Source organism: Pholis gunnellus (assembly GCF_910591455.1).
Source record: "Pholis gunnellus genome assembly, chromosome: 4".
Lineage (NCBI taxonomy): Eukaryota > Metazoa > Chordata > Actinopteri > Perciformes > Pholidae > Pholis > Pholis gunnellus.
The window spans coordinates 22444039-22467921 of record NC_136530.1 but is presented as its reverse complement, the minus strand read 5'-3'; the positions used below and the strand labels follow the sequence as shown (position 1 = coordinate 22467921).

Genomic DNA, 23883 nt, shown 5'->3' with positions numbered 1-23883 from the left:
ATTCCGATAATAGATATTCAGCCGGTGTTCACAACTTTATTTTCATGTGTGTAATAGATGCAATTTGAAATATACACCTTGAATACTGCAAACCTCATCATGTCATGTTTTTTTATTTATTTTTTATGTTTGTTAAATGTCTCAGTAGCAATAACTAAATGATATGCTTATTATACATATTCCAAATAAACTGAGCCATGAGGCAGAGAGAGCAGGGGAGACAGGATGAGTGAGGAATGCAGGGGACAGGCTCTTCACGACCATATAAGGGAATAGGTCGAGGACCAGAGACATCACCATGGACAGGAAGTGGACACAGAGGAGCTGGACAGATGACCAAGAGTGTTACTTTCTCTCAGGTTCAGCTAAGACTCAGGCGCAGACACAGGAGACAAGGTGAAGTGGAGAACTAGGTAGCTTTACTGGGCTCCAAGTCATCAAACACGGCAACAGAAAACAACTCCAACAGGGAGCGGGCAAAAATCCAAACTGAGTCAAAAAGGGCAGTCACAAAAAGACAAAGTCACAAAAAGGCAAAGTCACGAGGCAGGACCAAACGCTGGAGCACGGAGCATATACACGGAAGACACAATGCTGGGACATGTATGAGACAAGAAGACGAACAAAGACGATCTGACAACCAGAACAGGGAAAGTAGGGGAGTGTCTATGTGTGGGGTGATGAGAAGATTGAAGGCAGCTGGGTGGACTGGGCAGGTGAGTTGGATGAGTGCAACCAGGGGAAACACACACACAGAAACACAGGAACAAAGGGGGCAAAGCCTAAACCGTGACAAAGAGAGCAGGAGGAGTCCGAACGTCTTCAACCAAACACTGAGCTGATAACTGCCCAAAGCCAGGAGGGGGCTATTGAATTTTGGTCAATCACAGAGGCTAATACTGGACATTTAAACTTTCGGACAGAGACTTTTAAATATAGCATAGTTCCAGAGGGTTTTTGCTTCAGTTCGCTCCGTTACCACTCTGTAGTTGACCAGCTGAGCTGGCCTATTAGGTGGGGCAAGTGAGGACTCTGCCCCAAGAGACATATTGATATCGATAGAGTAATTCTGTTTGCAACTGTTCGAGCTTCTCTTGGTTATTAAATACTTTTTGATTGTAAACCGGATCCAGTTCATTTTTGGTGTGACTTCGCTGCAGAAAGTTAGCAGCAGCGAAAGTCCAGCGGCCTGGCTCTCCCCTGAAAAGGTCCAGCCCCAACACCTTCCATCAAAGAAACTCTATTTCAGACTCTTTTGTCGTCTATCATTAAGTAGTACTAACCAATATTATTGCAGCTTCCTTGTTCAATTATATTTCTACACAGACAGAAACACAGCGTGTTTGATGAAGGGCAAAAAGGTAAAACAACTGGACAAAGGCAGATTTTTCCAAAAGGACAGTTTGTGTGCCAAGTTGTTTTTCTCACATTAATGTAATTTCATGATAAAAAAACACTCCTCTAGTCCAAAAGGTTTATTGTAAGAACTGCCACTCCCATCATAAATGTCTGTATAGAGATTTTATTCAGGACATGTTGGATCTAGTTGCAGGATACCATCATTTACAAATATGCAGTCAGAGCTCCGGCTTTGGGTGCAACCCACTCGTGGATCTTCTTGCTGGTGGTGGGGAAGGGCACGTACTGCTGTGAGCTGCCACTCACGTTGAACTCACCTCAGCCAGAAACTTCTTGGGCTCTGGTGGATGTGTGGTGGGGGGGGTCGTCTGTCATACAGTGCAGCCAGCGATGCCTGAAGAGTGAACACAAACACTCTAAACTATTTCATCGTAAAATAACGGTAACTTACTGGCAGCAGGGATGCCAGTAATTTACTGTTTTTTATGGAGAAGCTACCTTAATTTACTTTTATGATATCTTACCGTATACTGGATTACGGTATGTGATAGTAGGATAACTGGGTTTTACGGTGATTTTACAATATATGCCAGAATGTTACCGTTTATTTACAAAGGGTAACACAACCCAATAGTTTTGCATTTAATTTCCAACAAATAAAAGAATAACAATAGACATTCAATACGTAATTGTTGCAGTTTAATACATGTTCTCAAGACAAATAATAAAGGGACATTTGTATTACATCACCAAATTCACAATGTACTGCATGTTTAGAAGAAAACAAATATAAGCACAACATTTTTAATGATCGGCTTAACTGAACGCATGAAGATAACCTCAGACGAGTAGCGCCGAGATCAAAAAGTGGCCGATGGTATGCTACTTTTGTTCAGTGGTAGGTACCTATCCCTGGAGTGGAATGCTGCCAGTTCAGTGGTAGGTACCTATCCCTGGAGTGGAACGCTGCCAGTTCAGTGGTAGGTACCTATCCCTGGAGTGGAATGCTGCCAGTTCAGTGGTAGGTACCTATCCCTGGAGTGGTATGTGTTAAAGAAATCATTCAAGTCCAGTTCAGAAGTTGCTGTGGTGTTGTGAGTTTATTAAAGCATGCCGGCACACTGGTGACCTCACAGAGCAGATCTGAGCCGGTGAGTTGACCCAGAACAAATGTAAAAGAAGCATTTTATATAGGGAGCCAGAGCAGTGTTTAGACTGCATGTAAATACTAGAAAACTAGGGAAGACTATGACCAGACATAATGTAAGAAAACTAGGGAAGACTATGACCAGACATAATGTAATTGCAAGTAGAGACAAAGGGCAGGAAGGGGGCATTCACATTCAGACCTGCAGGAAGGACACACAGTTGGCATTTGGTCATTTAAGGGGTCGACTCAGCAGCATCAAATGCCAGTACTTTTCCAGCGGCACACTGTTTGCTGAAGACAGGTTCCGCTTGAAAGTGGTAGTCCACTCTGAGACAGGCACACCAGTGCCGTCTCTTGATGCGTATGCACATTTTATGTCAATTATGGGCATATACCACTAATAAGATCTTTGAAGCGGCACCTGTCTTCAGGAAACGGTGTGCTGTTAGAAAAGTACTGGCATACCACTCCAGGTATCGGTACATGCCTCTGAACAACAGCAGCATACCACTCCAGGTATCGGTACATACCTCTGAACAATACCATCGGCCACTTTTCGATCTCAGCGTCACTCCCTCAGACACTTAATCAAAATAGCATTAAGAGTGAAACTTAAATTAAAATAGTATCAAGAACAGTGTAATAGAACTGCACCACAGTCTAGCTTGTGAACAAGTCTTATACATATTTATAGTTAATTTGAACTGCATGAACTCACACATGAATGAAAACAATAAGGAGAGAGAACACCTTGAAAGAGGACTTGACTGAAGCGTCTGGCTGGTATCCTCAATCTCTGATGACGAGTGACTGTAAAACAAACCAAATAAAAACACAATGTTCTGAACTTCTGGACAGTTCTATGACATCCAGGATAAACAAACTTAAAAGAAACTTTGGATATGATACTGTGGGTTTGTGCCTCACATATGTTAACATATCAGTGCAAGTCTTTGCAAAAAGCTAATACAACAATATATACAGTTTAAATCAACAGATGAGCTGATTACGTTTTCTGAAGAAATGAAGCTAAGACCATGGACCACAATGGACCAACGTTCAACATTAAATGATTTGATCTGGTTTTAATATTGCTCCTGGGATAACACACAGGTAACGTTACCGTTAGCGTTACCTCAACTGTTCATCGTCTTGAACTCACGTTGTGATTTCTGTTCCCCTCTCCATTTTGATAATCGCCCCGTTTGCGGTCCTACAGTCGGTTTAATAATAGCACAAGTAAACACAAGTTAGGTTACTAACGTTACATCTTAACACTGTAATTGGTGATTAAATTTATTTATGTTAAATTAACTTGCCAAGTGAAACATTATCTGAGATGTTAACAGTTCAATAATCATAAAGACAAAACAATACTGGAGACTTGCATTTTGGGTGATAAGCTTAACGGTTGATCTCCACATGGAATATACTCAGAAGGATGAACTGAAGCTGTTGTTTCCAAAGTCACGTTCAGGAGCAGTCTGTCACTCTGTCACTCAAAAATGACTTTTAGGTAATGAGCAGTTTGAATAATAAAATATATTCTATCGTCATTACAGACACATTAACCTACAATAGACAGTATGATGTAGATGGATCGTGATTCATTGAACTTGTATAGAGAAGCGTATTTCCTCCACTTCACAGAAAATACTGTATCATGCTGTTAAATTACAGTAGTCAGCTGTTATTGTTAATTTACGCCATTGACTGTTAATTTACATGTGAGAGATGAACATTTAACTGTATGTTACAGTTATTATGAAATACTGTAAGATACCGTTTTAAATCCAATGGAAATTTACAGCAATTCATTACAGTGAAGCAGTGTAGCTGTCTTAAATGACAAGCTAATTCCTTCTTTTTCATTATTTTGTGGTCATTTTTGTTTTTGTTGACAGTTACATTTCTGCGGGAGGTCAAAACATGTAAACCATTTGTAAGACAGTAGAGTAGAGTTTGGAAGTCTGAGATGCATATTTCTTTATTATTATTTTTAAATATGTTTATGGTTGGCAGTGGACATGCCAAATATTGCCCCAGAAGTCATTAAGAGTTTCAGCCCAAATGGTCATTGTTGTACTAATCCTATAACAAACTGCAGGTCGTACCATTCATCTGGAACCATGCTGCCGGCCACCTCCCACATGGTGTTCTTTCCGTTCATCTCTGTGGTGTAGATCAACCAGCGGTGACGTCTTGAACACATTTTGGAGACAAGAGTTTATTAATCAAATCTAACAAGTGTTATTTGTCTGCGACAGATTAGTTCTAAAAGTGTGATAAAGTAATCTGAACATCCTGTGCAAAATACTGCTGACAACAATGTCGTTTAGTGTAAATGTCCTGCTAGTGACTTGTTGAAATCATGCACATTTGGGGATAATTGACTCACCAAAGAAGTAGTTATTTTTATCCTTAAAGTATTCATTTCCATATTTACCACCAACCAGGGCTCCTGTCTTCACATCATTCACCCTGCCAATGGAATAATGAGAGTCAGGTTGACAGTCCCAAGATATGCATGGTCAACATTTCTACATTTTCTTTTGTGCAAACAAGCACTGTGAACCAATTATATAAGCTGACATGTTGCTCAAAGAAACACTATGTGTTGACTAAAACTTGAGAACCGGATTTTTCAGTGACACCTTGACTTTTCCTCAGTAAGGATCTCCAGAAATTTTAAAGCGAGAGAAATGCCCCTACTAAACACTTTAAATGAAGTTTGGAGTAACATTCCCTTCAAACACAGTTACATGTCTGACATCTTTTAACGTTTGCTGAAGGTCCAGGCTCCGTTATCAGGCCGGTTTAAAGTTAGCTGTCAACATGCTAACTCGGCTCTGAATTGAAAGACATGGTTAACACATCTTTAAAAAGCTCTCACAGTCAACAGTGGTTTAATATAGACAATAAAAACCATTCAATTAAACTGACCTGAATAATTGAAGGAAAAAACAGGACGTAAACTTAAATGCACAGCATTGACAGCAAACAGGGCAGCATGTATTCAGCCTCACTGTTTATTTCTCTTTACACAATATCTGAGCTGTTTCAAGTTACTGCTGCTTCACATTACACACATTCAACTGGTGAAACATGAGGTAGCTTTTATTGTGAAGAAGTCAAAGGAAATAATTTGTTTGACAACGAATACGTTTTAAATACTGCAGGGAGTAATCAAACAGGAAGCTGCAAACCTTACTGTGTGCCAGGCTGCTATTAAATCACAGTTGTAACTTTTATTGACCGACTTCTTAACAACTGTAAGGCACCGTCTGCCATTTTTGTTCAATTAGCTCTGAGCGGTGGGGATGTTGTCAGCTTTAAAGATGTAAAACAGCATATTTTTGTGGTACAGCTTAAACTGCAGCTTCTGGTCCGGACCGTTCTTCTCCTCCCTCAGGAAAAAAAGCGAGCAACGGACGACTCTCCAACGCTGCAACGTCCTAAAAGGGAGAGATAATTACTCAAGCAAAAAGTTAAAAAAAAAAGCCACACATAGTTCAGGAGAGCAACAAAACCTCACAGTGTGCGTACCTCGCTGGCATCATAGGTGTTCAGGACTTTATTCTCAATGACAAACCACAGCCTTCCACTGCTTCTTGTTGCCTTTTGACCTGTTTCAGTAGCCGCTCATGGAGGAGTTCTCAGTGTTGGCGGACACCTGGAAAAACAGCATGAACAAAATAAAACACTTCACATACTTAATACATAAAAGATGCAAAAACAATTACACCAAAACGTAATCAGCGAATATAGTGACAATTTATGTTCCTTGCCTCTTTTAGTGCAGCAGGAATCTTCTTCTGTTTTCTAGTGAAGGAGAAAGCTCCAGATTTGATCAGAGAAACTGATGTTGAAGCACTGCGGTCACCAGAAAATCACTAAAATAGACCAAAACCCTATATTTTTTACCACAAGTAAATGATCTTAAAGGTCTGATTATATTCGGTATTTTGTTTATTGTCAATACTGTCAACAAATCCCACGAAAGACCAAAACCATCAATGCGTTAGTCCATCTTTCCGTCTTTAAATCTGTTTTTAAACATAGTTTCAGCTTTAAAAAGCTGAATCATTTCCTAAAACAGATGGCCACTGTAGCTTTTATCAAACGTTACTCAAACAGGAGGAAATAGTGCATTCCTTTCAGGACTATTTTCAGCGGCGGATTAATCCACGTTTATTGCTCTAGTGAGTATTTGTGGCAGCAGGACGGTGTATGTGTGAGTTCATGGTAATGAAGGAGCATATCACCCAACAGTGAGGCTCACTGGTGTGTTTTAATAGTTTTTGGACAACAGTGGAGCTCAGAGGAAGAAAATATATCACAGACAATACTTTTTAGTAGATAAATTCATTATTGTTTCTTTAATAAATAATGTCATCAGACTTTAAATCTGATTTTGTGCTGCTGTATTTTCAGAACTCCACGTTTACTTATTGGCAGAGCACGCCTCACACACCACCTGTCAGACACACGTGTAACTGCGATGAGAAGGGGGTTCATTAAACAATGCTTTGTATGAGCAGCAGTAGTCGTAGTGGTACAGACCCTTCCACAGGCGCGACAGTGATGCCTCCTCCAGGTGAGGGTGAACTCACAGGTGCAGATCATGCACATGGTGGCCCTCAGGTCTGGGATCCAAATGGGAGCCTTTGAACCCAGCGGGGCCCCGGTGTCGACAACGGCCTTCGCCTCGGTCAAGATAATAATGTACATATATTTTGAAGGCAGAACAACAGTATAACGTAAACCGGATTTAATTATCACTCACAAGAAAGAACACGCGAGGCTGCATGACTTTCCTGGACAGCTTCATTATAGTGCCCTCCTTCAGAAACACCTGACAATAAACGGGCTGCATTTAGAAAACACCTGCAGTATGTGGAGTCCAGTGACTAAATAATGACTTTTTAAGACTCAATCGATACATGAAACAGAAGCACAGAGCAGCGTGATGTGATGGTGAGAGTAGGTTTGTCATGTTGGGGCGAAATCATCAGTCATACAGACTTAAACCACACATGAGCGTATTCTGATTCACAGAGAACCTGCAACATTAGTAATGACGCTGCAAAAACTAAAAATGATTAGCAAGAAACTGAAAGATGATTCAAACTATAGGAGGGATGAAATTTAACATCTGCTGATTTGTGGATCAGAAGACGCTGTAATATCATATAGATTATAATTATATTATTATCAGTTATGGAACCTGTTGAGTCTGAAGTATTTTGTACTTTCTTTGTACATTTAGTTCTGTGACTTGTCTTATTATTTGTTAATTATAGGAGAAAAAAAGCAGTTTAAACATCTGGTATTTGTAAGTCTTCTGAGAGAATTTACACCTGTGTGAAAATTCTCCCCGCATGACAGACCGAACTGGAATATGAACTTTGTTTTGTAAAAAAAGTTAGCAACACTTTTGAGACTTACGCTTCCTGGCTGAGCGATCTCATGGTGACCATTATGTATAGAGAAAACACATCCTGTCCTAAAAAAAGCACATAAAGGACATAATAATAATACATTTTTCAAATGTGTACATTGTGCAGAATATGCTCGAGAAGAAACAAATCCATATCTGCTCTAGGTCTTGGCACCAGGGGGAGACATAAAAACAGATATTACAAAATGTTATTTCCTTTTTTCCTCCTTTGATGATGTCAAATGTGAAATTCCTTATTTCCAGTGTGCAGTCAGCTTCTAATTTGCCTTAAAATTATTTTGAATATTTGAAATCTGTTCTGCAGAATTCCTCCCTTGTGTTAAACTCCTCAGGTTGTTATTACCGTTACTGTCCACTGGGTGCCAGTACAGCACCAAAGCAAAGAAGGATCTGACTTCAGTCCCAAGGTTCATTCACGTGTTGTCAATAAAGGAGCGCCATGACTGAGGAAACCCTTTGACTTTCACTGAACAGTGAATGTGTGTCGGGGCGTTTGTACCTGTGAGCAGCAGCTGGTGCTGAGGGATCCTCTGCACTGGTGTCAGCAGGTAGTGCTTCAGAGCCAGACTGACACATCTTGGACTCATCTGAGATAAAACACAGAACCTTCCAGTTTACTGTTAGAGATACGCGAAGAGTGTTTTGATGGCTGCTTCTGGATTGACAGACAGCTGAACTATATCACTTTATCTTTAAATGTTAGTTACTGTAAGAGCCAAATGAGACTTAGTAAGATGTCTTAAGTGATTTATGTAACAAAAATGTGGAAATGCTCCTTTAGTTGCGCTACTGACTACGTCACAGGCATTAGCCCTCAGTTGAGGTTAATGAGTCTGCGGAGCAAGTTAGTTTTTTGACCGTTGTGCCAACGCTGTGACAAGTTGAGCACAGAATGCTTCTTGTAACTTTATTTTTGTTGAGTAAACCTTGTTAAATGGAGTTACTGCCTGTGAAGAATCATTACGCGTCAAGCTTATTGCCAAACACAGACTGTAACAGTAGTGGTAATGTGGACTATGGGACGGAGGGAAGATTGCCGCTACAGTGAAGGAGTAAAGGCTCCTGAAACTGTATTGCACACATAATATAACATAAATAATCTAAATTAAAATCCTGCTTGAAAACGGTGCTGATGTGATTTAATCTACTAAGTGATGTTTGAAAGAAAAGCACAAATAAACAAACCTGATAAAATGTTCATATAGAAACCCCCAACAATTTGTTACAACTTTATAAACTAAAGAAGAAGAAATGACTTGCTTACATTGTTTTGTAAATCAAACTTTTTTTAAAGACAGGTCATTCAATAGTGGAAACAAATGTTGGCTATAGACCAGATTAACAAGTATAATCATGCAAATTTAACAATAAGAAAAACAATGATATTACAACGTTCTCTGTAATCATTCTCTTTGCCTCCCCTCTAGCTTTGAGTTTCTCCCTCATGTGCAGAAACACACACATGGGAAGTGGACAGAACTGGGACGTTGGTATTTTTTTTACAGCAAAAATGCAAAAGGGGCAGGCCTAAAAATGAAAAGACTGAAGGCATCGACTGACCCAACAAGCACAGCACAACACTTGTAGATAAAAAGGGAAGCCTGGATCATCAAGTATCTCACACACAACTCCACAAATGTGGAGGAAGTCGGGCATGAATGATGAAAGAAGAGAGCACAAGGAAGGAGGAAAAGACATTGATGGACGAGGAGGACGAAGAGGAGGTGATGGACTATGAGTACAGATGAGAGATATGACAGTTGGCAGGAGGGACGATGGAAGGGGAAAGAGGGCCAGACACGGAGCATGTCTGGATCAAGTGTCGTGGAAAAGAAGTTCGGACCAGGCCAGTTGATGAAGTCTAAACCGTCATGTACAGCAGCCCAGAACAGACACTGGCTCTGGTGAGAGCCATTCGTGTTTTTGCATTAACTAAAAGGTAGGGATGGCTACTGAGACTCGGTATTCATTAAATGTGCCCCGGAGTATTGATAAACTCCGACGTTACTGGTGCTTTTTATTAGTACTTTTTAATGGTTTGGTGTAATTTAATATCACGCTGAAGTGAGCATTTCCACTACTTCGCAAGCAAAAGCCAATAATTTTTCAATACATCTGTTCCACAAGCACTAACATGTGAACAAAACCTAATTCAATTGGCCGCTCTCATCCACTATACCCTAACTCGTTATGTTTATACAAACACAGCACATGCGATCGGCCAAAAGCTTTTTTTCTCATTTTCTTTTTTACAAACAAGCTAAAACAAAATGTGTCGTTTGACTGTTTATCTTAGTTTGTTCTTGTAAACTTCTCTACTGGCTGAGACAAAGCCGACAGGAGGACAGAGGACGGGAGGAATGACTGATAATGTCTGTGTTCCTCATTATTATTATTATTTATAAACTTCACTCAGGAGGTTTCCAGTGAAAGATTAATGACTTTATATAGTGACTTTGCTGTTGTAAACATTACTGTTATAATTCATTTATAATCCTGTTTTGAATTTATTTGTATTTAAAATTCTATATATGCTTTCAAAGCAATCAACAGAGTATTGATAAAAGTAGCTCTTTGCAGTAATAAAATCAAAAGATAACTGTCACTACCTGAAGGCCACCGCAGTTCTCCGATAGGCTTAGAAAGGGAAGGGCTGAGCTGAGGGTCATGTTGTTGCTTGCTATCTGCAACCTCACCACTAGAGGCCACTAAATCTCACACACTGTTCCTTTAAGTTGATTCAAAGTTAGAAACAGTTTTTTCTTCATCTTGAAGTATGCCTTCATGCCACACTGAGTGAAATAATCTAACCCAAGCTCCCACATTGTTTTGGCTGCACCCTCCCATCAAATGGAAACATTAACTTGGTGTGCATTATTTTAAACACACGTATATATCTAGTATATGTGAACATTCTGAGCAGCGGCCGTCTGCAGAGTGTTGGTGTGAACAGCGGTGACAGCAGTTACCTGGAGACACCTGCATTACGACACTCTGCTGCCATCTTCCCTGTAACCTGGTTACTGTTTGGTTACCACTTCACACTGACGGGGCTGTTTAACTGAAAACCAAAAATTCTATTTGACAGTAGCTTTCAAGAGCTGTAGTTTGACTAACATCCATCAGCACCCTGTGAAGAGGACTGCGGGATTGTGTAGAGTACATGAATTTCTTGTATAGTAACCAGCAAAAAAACTTGAAGATTTCTTAGTGTCATTGTATATTTATTAGTATTAATAGGTAATTGTGTACTACTGAGAATCAACTTGACATACTTTCTATACATACAATCAGTTGCATCTGCTGTTATATTCAGGTTACAGGCATCAAATTTACTATTACATTATAAGAGAATGTTATATTCCACGACTCAAAGAAATACAGTAAAGCAGATTTCACATACTAATAGTAGTAGTAATAGTAATATTCTTACATAAACTTAACATACAGAGGGAAAAAACATAAAAGGAACACAACATTTGATCAAAATCTATTGTAATAAACTATGTGATGTTGAATAATGGTGATGACATTCAGACATCACAGTGGATGTTATTTAAAAGAACAGTGTTATTGAATGATTCAGCCTATCGTACAAATCGAGTGTACTACTTAACTACTAAAGTGTAAAACCTTGCAGACACCTGCCTTTATAAAGGATACAGCTCAATTAGTATTCTCAGATTTAGGTTTTAGGTGATGTCATGAATTTATTTGTCCAGATTTAGGACCAGTATTGTAAAGAAACCACTATGGCTCCTGCAGGTTTTCCAGAAACTCCTCTATTTCTCTCCACATTCGGTTCCTGCGTTTATTTTTAATCTTCTCCAGAACTTTGATGCTGTTCCCACGATAGAAGGATTGGTGCGGTATCGCTGCCGCCTTCATGTGATATTTTATTGACTTGTTGTGATCCTGTCGATCGAAGTTTAAATATTTTGCATAGTGGTTGTAAAGGACCTGTTTTTCTGCAGGTTCCAGATCAATTTTGAGCAGTTCCTGGTACATCTGCTCAGCTTTAGCCTGGCCGTGATTGGACTTCGCGTATATGTTTGCCAGGTCTACTTTCTTCACAAATGAAGAATGAGGGTAACGAGAAATCACCTCCTCATGGAGGCTGATTGCTCTGTCTATCATGCTTTGCTTTGGGCGACTGTCGCTGAAGAAAATGATCTTCCATTTGAGAGTGAGTGCAGCACATCTCTTCAGATAACGCTCATCTGGATGGTTTTCCAGAGCCTCCTCTGCCAAATCAATGGCCTCATCAATAGATACATAGTTTCTGTAAACCCTTAGTATTGCTTTCATACCACTGTAGCTGCTGACAGGATTTCTCAAAACCTTTCCAGCTAACTCACGTGCTTCATCCTCAACTTCTTCTCCTTTCTTTGCACGTTGCTCAAGGTAGTAAGCAGCGAGGTACAAGTTCTCTGGATCCTGTTCCATGGCGACTCTCATTTTCTCCAAGACGTCAGCCTCCAGCCCTGTCTTGCTGTGCTTAAAAGCACTCACTAACCCTATGATGTGACTGGTGTTCCACTCCACCATGTCCGGCTGCATCCTGATGGCTTTCTGGAAGTAATCTGCAACCAGCTCTCTGTCTGTTCTGAACTTCATCAGGGTCCAGGCTTTTTCAGCGTAGATCTCTGCATGGAGCTCGTCCTGCGGTGGAGATGGGTATTTCTCCATCAGGGCTTCAACCTTGGACAGGTAAGCCTCGCTCTCTGCTTGGTCTCCCAGGTGGTGGTGCAGCCAAGCCAGGTTCCCGTAGTTCACCACTAACCAGGGACCGTCATCTGCTTTTCTCATCTGGCGGAAGGCCTCTGCAGCCTTGTTGAAGAAACTCTGAGCGTCTTCGGTGAGACCCAGCTTGTACTGAATGAACCCCCTCAGGTTGTAAATGTGACCCAGCCAGCTGTTTCCCTCCTCCGTGCCGATGTCCACCAGCTTGTCGCTGAGACGTAAAAAATTGGTCTTGCTGGGGTCCAGATCCCAGGTAAAGTGGCACTGCAGGGCCTCCAGTTTTGAGACCAGTGTTTTTTTACTCTGAGCAGCACTGATGGGGAATAAAAATGATAAATATTAAAACACATCACTAGGTTAATATAATATGCTCAGAGGCGTGCTATGTTTGGATAATCATTGTTCATTTCATGTTGAGGAAGGGACGAACATAAAACTGGAGTAAGGAGCATTGAATTCGTGGACAGAAATAATATAATAATGAATCTGTTAGCTGCTTCCTTGATCTGAACACAACATAATTTCAATACACATACTGTGTCTGGTTGTGTACGGTAGTTTGATTTGAAAGGCAGCAAGAAAAAAAAGGAAGTGAGGAAGGATCGGAGGGGGGAATGAAAAATAGAGTAGGGTGCATCGAATGGTCAGAAAGGAAATAAGGAAGGAGTTATAAAATAACTAGTAGATAAGGAAAGAAGTATGAGAGGAGGAAGAAAAAATATGGACCAACAGACGGTTGCAAAGAAAAAGTAAGGTAGGAAGAGGAAAGTAAGTAAAGAAGGAAAACTTGAAAGAGAAACAGAAGAGGACAAAGGAAGGCAAATGAGTGGACGTAGAGGAAATGGGACAATGGAGGGAAGGAATGGATAAGAAAGAGGTATTAGAACGGACAAAATATAAAACCATCGAGGACAAAAAGAAACAAAGGATGAAAAAACACAAAGGTGAACAAAAATGAATACATAAATTAGTAATGAAACGTAGGATAGCGTCTGTGAGGAAGGAAGAAACAGAGTGAGGCAGGAGGAGAAAAAAAGGGGGGGGCAGAAGGACAGAAGGAAGAAAGAAAAGATGGCTGAAAGAGGTAAGGAAGAAGGAGGCAACGAAGGAAGGTCGGAAGGAAGAAAGGTAAAGAAATGGTGTGAACCACAAAGGAGAACAAGGAAGAAAAAAATGGAGTCAACAGAATAAAATAATTCAACAACAACATTTCACATTTGTCCACCAGAATTATATTACTGGTAGTGTGGGATTAAATTTATAGAAAACAACTGATCAGTAATGATTGTTAAGAAAAAGGGTTTGAATCCCTGTGACACTGACTGAAAGGCAAGACTGAAGAAACACAGGAGGGATAAAAGTAGTAGCCTAAAGACAGAAAGGAGGGAATGAAGGAAGGAGAAGATCTGACTGAACAGTGTTTGAATACATCATCAATGACTTGAAGGATCCATAATGTTAATATTTTTTGCTGTAGGTCACAATGATAAGATATTAAATAAATCATAATGATACTGATCATTTACTCCAACAATGATATGAAATGCAGAAACAGCTACTCACCTCATCATTGAGCTGTTTCCTCAACTCTGTAACTTCTCTAAGTTAGTGTGGCTGGTTTTGGCTCTTGATGCTGCTTTGGCTTCGTTGGTATAAATGATAAGATGTTGTTGAGCACGCAGCTTTATATGTTCAATATCACGTCGAAGCAGATCGTAGAGGCGGGGCACTTGAATATCATTTCTTCTATTCTCTTTTAGAAACACTCCTTGACTTTCGTTTCCCTGGAATCGAAGCCTACAGCCACGTCTGATGAATCTAAAACATGACTCATCAAATGTGATTATTTTTGCTCTTGAGCAGATTGCACATTGACTACTGGTTGTTTTTCATATTTCATACCAGCATTCTTTACACACACATAGGTAAGGTACATATTTGATTCCACCGGGAGCGTGTGCGACGCGATCCAGCTGCACATAGTGTTTTATTTTGAAGGATTACCGGATGCTCTATCCCTTTTCGGTGTCTGACTTCCGGTTTGGGTCGATCTGCAATGTGTAGCTTGATGCGACTTCAGCGCGTGTCTGTGAAAAACAGACTCTCGCGCGTCGCCTTATTGTGAAACCTTTTGAACGCATCTGTATGTTTTGTGACCTGTCTTTGCCTTCACTTTCGTTTCCCGGGATTGAAAACCGAGAGCCACATCTGATGAAACATCAACTTTGGTCACTCAATTTTCTCTTATAGAAACCGATATTATTTGTCCAGCTCGGAGCGGCTCGTTTTAGTGAAAATTAGGAGGTCTACCTCAGAATGGTTGCAAAGTGGCATCGTTTGTGTTTTAACAACGTTTCGCTCACGAGTTATTGATCTTGAAAGTCTGAATCTGTGAATATCTTCTGACCTTTACCGAACGGCTATCTTATCTTATCTTATTTATCTGAATCTTATTTAGATAAGATAAGATAGCCCAGTTCTTATCTTGTAATTACGAGTTGTCTTTTTTGGATGCAATGCGCTTCTATAATTTAGAAAGGTTATTTTCTTCATCTTGAAGAACTTGATCCTACATTGAGTGAAAGATTCACACCCAAGATATCACATTGTTAAGGCTGCACCTTCACATCCAAAGGAAATATCAACGTGTTGTGAAACCTTTGAACGCATCTGTATGTTTTGTGACCTGTCTTCGCCTTCACTTTCATTTCCCGGGATTGAAAACCGACAGCCACATCTGATGAAACATCAACTTTGGTCACTCAATTTTCTCTTATGAGTTATGCGTTACTGTTTTGTAATTACAAAAAAAGAACACTTATGACAAAAGATCCCGTGATTACGAGATCCGGATTTTATAATTATGAGAAAAGTTAAGGTAGCCTAGTTCGGTAAAGTCGGAAAGATATTCAGATTCGGACTTCTCAGATCAGTAACTCAGAATGTTGCTGAAGCACAAACAAAAGAGCACAAGAGTGCGCAGGGACCGTCTACAAGGTGCAATGCTTAAAAAAAGAATAGACATCACAAATATATTCAATAACTTCATTTTTATGCTGTGGAGTGTGACCAAACACACTTCACACATCAATGGTCTCCTCATGGTTAAACTAAAAAAGGTCAAACTTATTACAATGGTCATATACACACAGGTGCTACATGAAATGTGTCCAAGGAGGAACTTGGGGTCTGTATTTCACTAATGGACAGCAAAACATACAAGTAGTAGCCGAGGATCAAACCACCAACCTCGAGGTAAAAGGAAAATGCTCTCTTCCATAATTTAACTGAGTTAATGGAAATTCTTTGGCAACCGATTTGATCCAGAATTGTGCAAAAGCTCATTTTTCCAAATGTGTTGTGTATAACCAGGAGAAGACCATTGATGTATGAAGTGAGTTAGGTCACACTACACTGCATGACAAATGAAGTTATTGAATATGTTTGCACTATGTCTATGTGCACTCACTCTCACAGCCCGCTGCACATAGAAACCGATATCATTTGTCCAGCTCGGAGCGGCTCGTTTTAGTGAAAATTAGGATGTAGATCGTTGTCTACCTCAGAACGGTTGCAAAGTGGCATCGTTTGTGTTTTAACAACGTTTCGCTCACGAGTTATTGATCTGGAAAGTCTGAATCTGTGAATATCTTCTGACCTTTACCGAACGGCTATCTTATCTTATCTTATTTATCTGAATCTTATTTAGATAAGATAAGTTAGCCCAGTTCTTATCTTGTAATTACGAGTTGTCTTTTTTGGATGCAATGCGCTTCTATAATTTAGAACGGTTATTTTCTTCATCTTGAAGAACTTGATCCTACATTGAGTGAAAGATTCACACCCAAGATATCACATTGTTAAGGCTGCACCTTCACATCCAAAGGAAATATCAACGTGTTGTGAAACCTTTGAACGCATCTGTTTGTCTTGTGATCTGTCTTTGCCTTCACTTTCGTTTCCCGGGATTGAAAACCTACAGCCACATCTGATCAAACTGAAACATAACTCATCAACTTTGGCCACTGAATTTTCTCTAATGAGTTATGAGTTACTGTTTTGTAATTACAAGAAAATAAGTCATACTGACGAGATCTTATGATTAATAATGACAATTGAGTAAAGGAAGTCGAGAGCTGTAGACAGAGACAGCTCGCCTTCAAAGTAAAAGTGTTCAAACGTGTTTGCTCCAGCGATCAATTTAAGGACAGCTAAATTAAATAAATGAACAAATGTTATAAATAATGAACATATTATATAACTATTACAAAGTCATATTTCTGCCACTTTCCCACAACTGATTGAATAAACTGCCAATGGGCCAAACACTGAATTATATGTATGTAATGATTCATTATATTATCAACTTATTTATTTAAATAAAGGCTTCTTAAACTATTTGGGTGAATGTTTCAGGCTGTAGTGTTGAGACTTGTGAAGAGAAAGAGTTGATTTATCTTGAACTTTGACTTTATTGCTGGCTCCGTTGTCATGACAATGATGCCACGAAGCTATCCCATGTAAAATCCTTCAAGTTTATTTACTGTTTGCACTTTTAACTATTCTACATAAAATAAAATGAATGAATAATAAAAATCCTTAGTCAGGATTATCCTCTGGCCAGTGTACAGAGTTCTTCCACATCATGACTTTCCACAGCATAAAAATCACTTTGAATAAAAACCACTTCTGATATATTTCTTGAGTGTGCCAACTAAGATACAGATACCATTTTAAATACAGCAGTCTTGTAATGGTAAAATATATTCTAGTATATTGGGATGTTTTGGAAGATGGGTGTTCTACTGAGGGGAAGGTACAAGATGCAGATAAACACTGCATTCCTACAGAGGTGAATCAGGTCATAAAACCTAGGTCCGGTTTTCCAGTGTTGATGTTTACATGCACACTAAAAGGAGAAACAGGGAACCACTGTTTCCTGTTTCTGCATGAACTGACCCCCAGTTGATCGCACCTGGAGATAACAGATAAGGAGCAGAAACAAATCAACCCATGTCCAGAGACCCTATACTCCCTTTTTGTGAGGTCACTAAAGGCGTGACCTTTTGTATGCATAAAACATGATGTGCCTTGTATTTCTTTGACAGTGGTTTGCACAGTTCACTGAGATACGTGTCTGTGTGCCCACTCTCCTGCTTGCAAGCATTAAATTGACACAATACTTTGAGCATTTATCAGACTCTGTCTATTTAATCAACTCTTATCCCGCATCTACATAGAAATATTCCACAACAGTCTGTAACAGGTTGCACATGTTTCTGCTCACAACACGGGTCTGTATTACAATATTTGTTAACATTAGTAATAACATAAACTTTATTTCAGACTCTTTTGTCGTCTAATATTAAGTACCAATCAATATTATTGCAGCGTCCTTGTTAAATTACATTTAATTGATTCAATACTTTTTCTTACAAGATCTGAAAATGAAAAGGCGAGTTTGTTCAGGAGCAATTCACTGCATTAAAAGTTGTGTCATTAAACCCGGAACCTGTTTATTAACTACAGTGTATTGACCATTTTAAATGACTATACAGCATGAAGCTCGTGCTTTGACAAGCTTTGACACGTGCATTTGAGGACAAATACTGAGGCCATAGAACCAGCAGTTATAATGTTTCTCTCAGAAAGTTATTGCACAACTTAATTTAGCTTTTCATGTGTCAGTGTCTCTGCATTGCCTACACTGAATCAATTAAACGCAATTTGAAAAGAAAGCCGCAATAATAATGATTTTAACTTGATAATAGATGACAAAAGAGTCTGAAATAGAGTTTTTAGATTGGAAGGAGCTGATTGGCTGGCCTGAAATCCGTGTTACTGAGCAAAGAGGTAAAAATGTGAGGATGTTATGCTTTTGTTTATCAGACATGATTGAAGATGTATTTGGACTGCTTGTCGGACAAAACCAGGGATCTAAAGATTGTACCTTGACATCTGATACATTATGATTGATATTATAATCATGTTATCCCTCCTGTTATGTTGCGGGTCAAATTGACCCGTTTCAAAGTTTGAAAATCTAGAAAAAATATTTTAAAGTACTTTTTCTGTATGAAACTTCTTCTGCTTGCCTTAATTAGTGTAATCAATGTAAAAAAAAATGGTTCATATCCAGTATTTGCAACACCCCCCCCCCCCCCCCCCCCCCCCCCCCCCACCCACCCACCCCCCCTTGCACGTTTATATTAAAGAGATGATGTTCGGGTCAATTTGACCCGGCAGTGAAAGTGGAGGCTAGAAGGGGTCAGAAGTGTCAAGTTTAGACCATTTCTTTCTTTGAAAATGTGAGAAAAGTATTTCTTACTCCCTTCCACCATTATTTTCACCCCATTTCACACACACACACACACACACACACACCATATTTCATCCCAATCTCACACGCACACACACTCTCTTTCTCACTACCCCGCCTGTGCGAGAAATACAGATACTATTTTGACTTTGACAGGAACCTTTTATTTTACCGCGGTAAAACTCCGCCCACACTTAGCAGGAGAGGGGAGAAACATATGAAAGGGTTGCTTGGGAGTCCAACCAACATTACACTCTGCAGATACATACAACACAGCAGCTTACTGGAGGACAACATAAGCAACAGAAACAAAAGGATGACAGCCCTGGAGGCTCTGGAGCACATCCTTGATCACGACAGGGAAATAGAGGAGGATGTGTCTGAAGATGAAGACCATCTTGAGGTCATTTCAGATTACAATGGTGCTGATTATGAACCATCAGATGAGGAAACTGATATACCTGTTCCTCTAAGCGAGACATTCGTGTCAAAAAATTGTGAAATACAGTGTTCATCCTCACCCAACGCACGTCAGCCAAGACTGTCTGCCGAAAATATTATAAAGACAGTGCCAGGCCCCACCAGGATGGCAGTGACTCGTGTCACAGACATCAAGTCAGCTTTTGAGCTGGTCATTCCAAACTCAATACAGAAAGTAATTCTAGAAATGATTAATCCTGGAAGGGAGACGTGTTTTGGGGGAGAAGTGGAAGGAGCTGGATGAAACGCATTTACATGCATATGTGGGGCTCCTGGTCCTTGCTGGGGTCTATAAGTCAAAGGATGAATCGGCAGCCAGCATGTGGGATGCAAAGACAGGCAGGGCCATATTTTGAGCCACCATTCTCTCTGGAGACTTTTCACATTTTCTCCAGAGTTATCCGATTTGATAATCGGGAAACAAGAGCTAGCAGACGGGAGAAAGACAAGCTGGCAGCTATTAGGACAGTGTGGGACAAGTGGGTATGAGGGTCTTCCCCTACTCTATAACCCAGGTCCTAATGTCACAGTGGATGAAAGGTTGGTGGCATTCAGAGGTCGCTGGCCATTTAGACAATACATGCCTTCCAAACCGACAAAACATGGCATAAAAATCTGAGCAGCATGTGATGCAAACTCCAGCTATGCATTGAACATGCAGGTTTACACTGGAAAGCCGATTGGAGGAGCCCCAGAGAAGAATCAGGGCGTGAGGGTTGTGCTCAACATGGCAGAGGGTCTCAGGGGGCACAACATTACGTCACTACAAACTGTGTCAGGAACTTCTAAAGAGAAAGCTCACAATGGTCGGGACTGTCCGATAAAACAGATCTGAGCTCCCTGCCGAACTGTTGGAGATCAAGAACAGGGCTCCCTAGTCGTCCAAGTTTGTCTTCACAGACACCACAGCCCTAGTGTCTTACTGCCCCCAAAAGGGAAAGAATGTTGTGCTCATGAGCACTCTCCATAGAAATGCTGAAATCAGCACCAGAGAGGACAAGAAACCAAGCATGATTCTAGGTTACAATGCCACAAAAGGGGGGTGGACAATTTGGACAAAGTAACAGGGTCCTACAGCACCAAGAGAATGACTGCGCGCTGGCCTTTCGTCATCTTTTATAATATAATTGATGTATCGGCCTACAATGTGTTCGTCATCTGGATGGAGATTTTTCCTGAGTGGAACGTGTCGAAGCTGTACAAGAGGCGCATCTTTCTCGGGGAACTTGAGAAGGCACTCGTGGTGCCGCACATACAACGGAGACAGCACATACCAAGGACCCCAGTCGCTGCAGTACACCAGTGTCTGAGGTAAGTAATTGTTTGTGTGTGTGTGTGTGTGTATGTATATGTGTGTGTGCATGCATGTGTGCGATTCAGGGGATCAGGAGAAAGACATACTAAAGTAATCATTATCATTATCTTTCTAGGTTGCTGATGGGGGGAAAAGGAAGAGGTGCCAGGTCTGCCAGCCATCTGATGACATCAAGACGAGCACATGTGCGACATGTGCAAAATGTATTTGCACAAAGCACACCGTGACATGTCACTCGTGTTCTGTGTAGACACAGACAGACGTACACAAACACACACACACACACACACACACACACACACACACACACACACACACACACACACACACACACACACACACACACACACACACACACACACAGACACACCTCTTCATTGTGTTCATGTCTTGTTATTTTTTGTACGTCTGTTTCTTAACACTATAAATAAGCTAGTGCTGGGCAAGTTAACGCGTTATTATCGCGTTAACGCATTAATTCATGAATGCCGACAATTATATTATCACGCGTTAACGCAGTTTTTTGTTTGTTATTATTAAGCGGACATTTTTAACACAAGAACTGGCCAGCGAGCGGTGAACAGCTGTGTTTGTGTGGCTTCACCTCCTTCTGCTGCCGCTCTCCCCCCCACCGGGTGACACGCCCGGTCCGGAACCCCCCTTCACTCCGTCACCGTCGGTCCCTCCTGTCTCTCTCTCACACACACACACACACACACACACATGCATCGCGCGTCTCGTTACAGGATCGTGACAATATCAAAATACATATTGTCGTGTTTTTAAATAAACATATAAGCACGAGAGAACAAACTGCTCTTCACTGCAACTCTTTATTAGCTTAACTTCCAAATGCTGCACGTTACTGCCACGGTACAGACTACAGTTTCCATGCTTCACCTACATTCCGCTGGGTCCTAAGTCCCTCCAAGTACAGCTTCTTATCACCCTCTATGTACCAACATACATTTATAACAAATACCACACATATTACGGTAAGCAGCGTTGCATATGTGTCTGACCAAAATACCAAAAAAATCTAAAAAGAAATGATTAATTTAAATTATTTTTTTAGAGTTTTTAAAGTGTTTTGTTTGGAATATGTATAATAAGCATATCCTTTAGTTATTGCTACTGAGAATTTCACAAACATAAAAAACACGACGTAGATAGGTTTACAGTTTTCAAGGTGTATATTTCAAATTGCATTTATAACACACATCAAAATAAAGTTGTGAACACCGGCTGAATATCTATTATCAGAATCATTATAACTGTATTTTAACTGCTGTGTAAAGGGAATATTGCTGTTAAAAAGCACCTTATTTGTTTAAAGTGCTTGCAAACCAAATGTTATTGCACTTTTGTTCATATAGCAGTACTTTTTAAATAAAAGTGCGCAATACACTACTTTTGAATTCATTATTGAACTTTGCGCAAAACAATGCGATTAATCGCGATTAAAAATTGTAAACGTTGCCCAGCACTAAAATAAACATAAATAAACTTTACTTTCAATACAAATCCTTATCACTCATTTGACTTGATTTTGAGTGAGCGGGTCAATATGACCCTGAACAGCAGAGGTGTCTCATCTCTATTTATCTACATCACCCCATGAAAAAAAGGAAGTTTCAAAATGTAAAAAAGATTTAGAAAAAAATACATGTTACGGTAGACTAATGCAATTTATATCTAGGTTTTTCCAATGTACCTAAAAAATAGTTTGAACATGTATTTTTCATGAAAACGAGTGAGTTATCCTCATTGAACTATGATCTATGGAGGGGGAATAACTAAATTCCACTAAATACTGATTTAATTGTTAGTAATGGTGTTGGTGATGAGGTACAAACTATATTTATTAGGATTTTGGGGTTTCTGACAACTTTTGGATGATTAAACATGCACTGGGTCACATTGACCCGGGAACATCATTGCTGTACCTGAGAAATTAACATAACAGGAGGGTTCTCTTGAAGGAACAGTGTAACATTTAGGGGGATTAGTTGGCAGAAAAGGAATATAATATGCATAACTCGCTAGTGTATAATGACTTGAAACTAATAATCGTTATGTTTTATTTAGCTTAAAAAAGCCATTTATATCTAATTAGGGAGCGGGTCCTTTTCCACGGAGTCGGCCATGTTGCACCACCATGTTTGTACAGCAGCCCAGAACGGACACTGGCTGTGGTGAGAGACTTTTGTGTTTTTGCATTACCTAAAAGGTAGGGATGGCTACTGAGACTCGGTATTAAACGTGCCCCGGATTATTCAAAATCGGAGTATTGATAAACTCTGACGTTACTGGTGCTTTTTAATGGTTTGGTGTAATTTAATATCACACTGAAGTGAGCATTTCCACTACTTTCTCTGTGGGGCTGAGCTCCTCCAACTACACATAGACACAAACACACACACACGATGCATCAGTGAGCAGAGAGGCGGGACGGTGGTACCTGAACCAGGTGAAGTGAAGAATACTCCATTTGACGGCAACTTCGCTTACTGCAAAAAAAACATTTGCAAGTAAAAGCCAATCATTTATCAATACATCTATTCCACAAGCACTAACATGTAAACAAAACCTAATTCAATTGGCCGCTCTCATTCACTATACCCTAACTCGTTATGTTTATACAAACACAGCACATGCGATCGGCCAAAAGCTTTTTTCTTTTTTTTTACAAAAAAACTGAAGTTGACTGTTTATCTTAGTTTGTTCTTGTAAACTTCTCTACTGGCTGAGACAAAGCAGACAGGAGGACAGAGGACGGGAGGAATGACTGATAATGTCTGTGTTCCTCATTATTATTATTATTTATAAACTTCACTCAGGAGGTTTCCAGTGAAAGATTAATGACTTTATATAGTGACTTTGCTGTTGTAAACATTAAAGTGATAATTAATTTCTAATCCTGTTCTGAATTATTTTTTTATTCTATATATGCATTTAAAGCAATCATTTGTCATGAAAAAGAACCCTCCCATCAAATGGAAACATTAACTTGGTGTGCATTATTTTAAACACGCTTATATATCTAGTATATGTGC

The 23883-nt window shown here is 39.9% G+C and overlaps 2 protein-coding genes and 1 pseudogene across 4 annotated transcripts in view; all 3 read right to left on the bottom strand.

The window, feature by feature from the left end:
- Nucleotides 1-23883, bottom strand: part of LOC306694502 (interferon-induced protein with tetratricopeptide repeats 5-like) — a 32811-nt gene that overhangs the window by 5053 nt on the left and 3875 nt on the right. The window contains exon 3 of one of the 2 annotated variants that reach the window (XM_079157391.1): nt 11182-11614. The exons of the other annotated variant lie outside the window; for it this stretch is intronic. The gene's annotated coding sequence lies outside the window, so the exon portion shown is untranslated. Of the gene's footprint in view, nt 1-11181; nt 11615-23883 lie in introns of those variants that run through there. 2 annotated transcript variants of the gene reach the window in all.
- On the bottom strand, nt 1564-8546 carry LOC306694916 (NADH dehydrogenase [ubiquinone] 1 alpha subcomplex subunit 12-like; annotated as a pseudogene). Its single transcript has 4 exons — nt 8470-8546; nt 4908-4990; nt 4624-4710; nt 1564-1753 (listed from the first exon to the last, which is right to left on the bottom strand). The product of its transcript is annotated as an NADH dehydrogenase [ubiquinone] 1 alpha subcomplex subunit 12-like (transcript).
- LOC306694501 (interferon-induced protein with tetratricopeptide repeats 1B-like) lies at nt 11608-14409 on the bottom strand. The gene is made up of 2 exons (XM_079157390.1): nt 14277-14409; nt 11608-13026 (listed from the first exon to the last, which is right to left on the bottom strand). Exons 1-2 carry the CDS (start codon nt 14282-14284, stop codon nt 11721-11723), a joined length of 1314 nt encoding a protein of 437 aa, XP_079013516.1. The 5' UTR covers nt 14285-14409; the 3' UTR covers nt 11608-11720.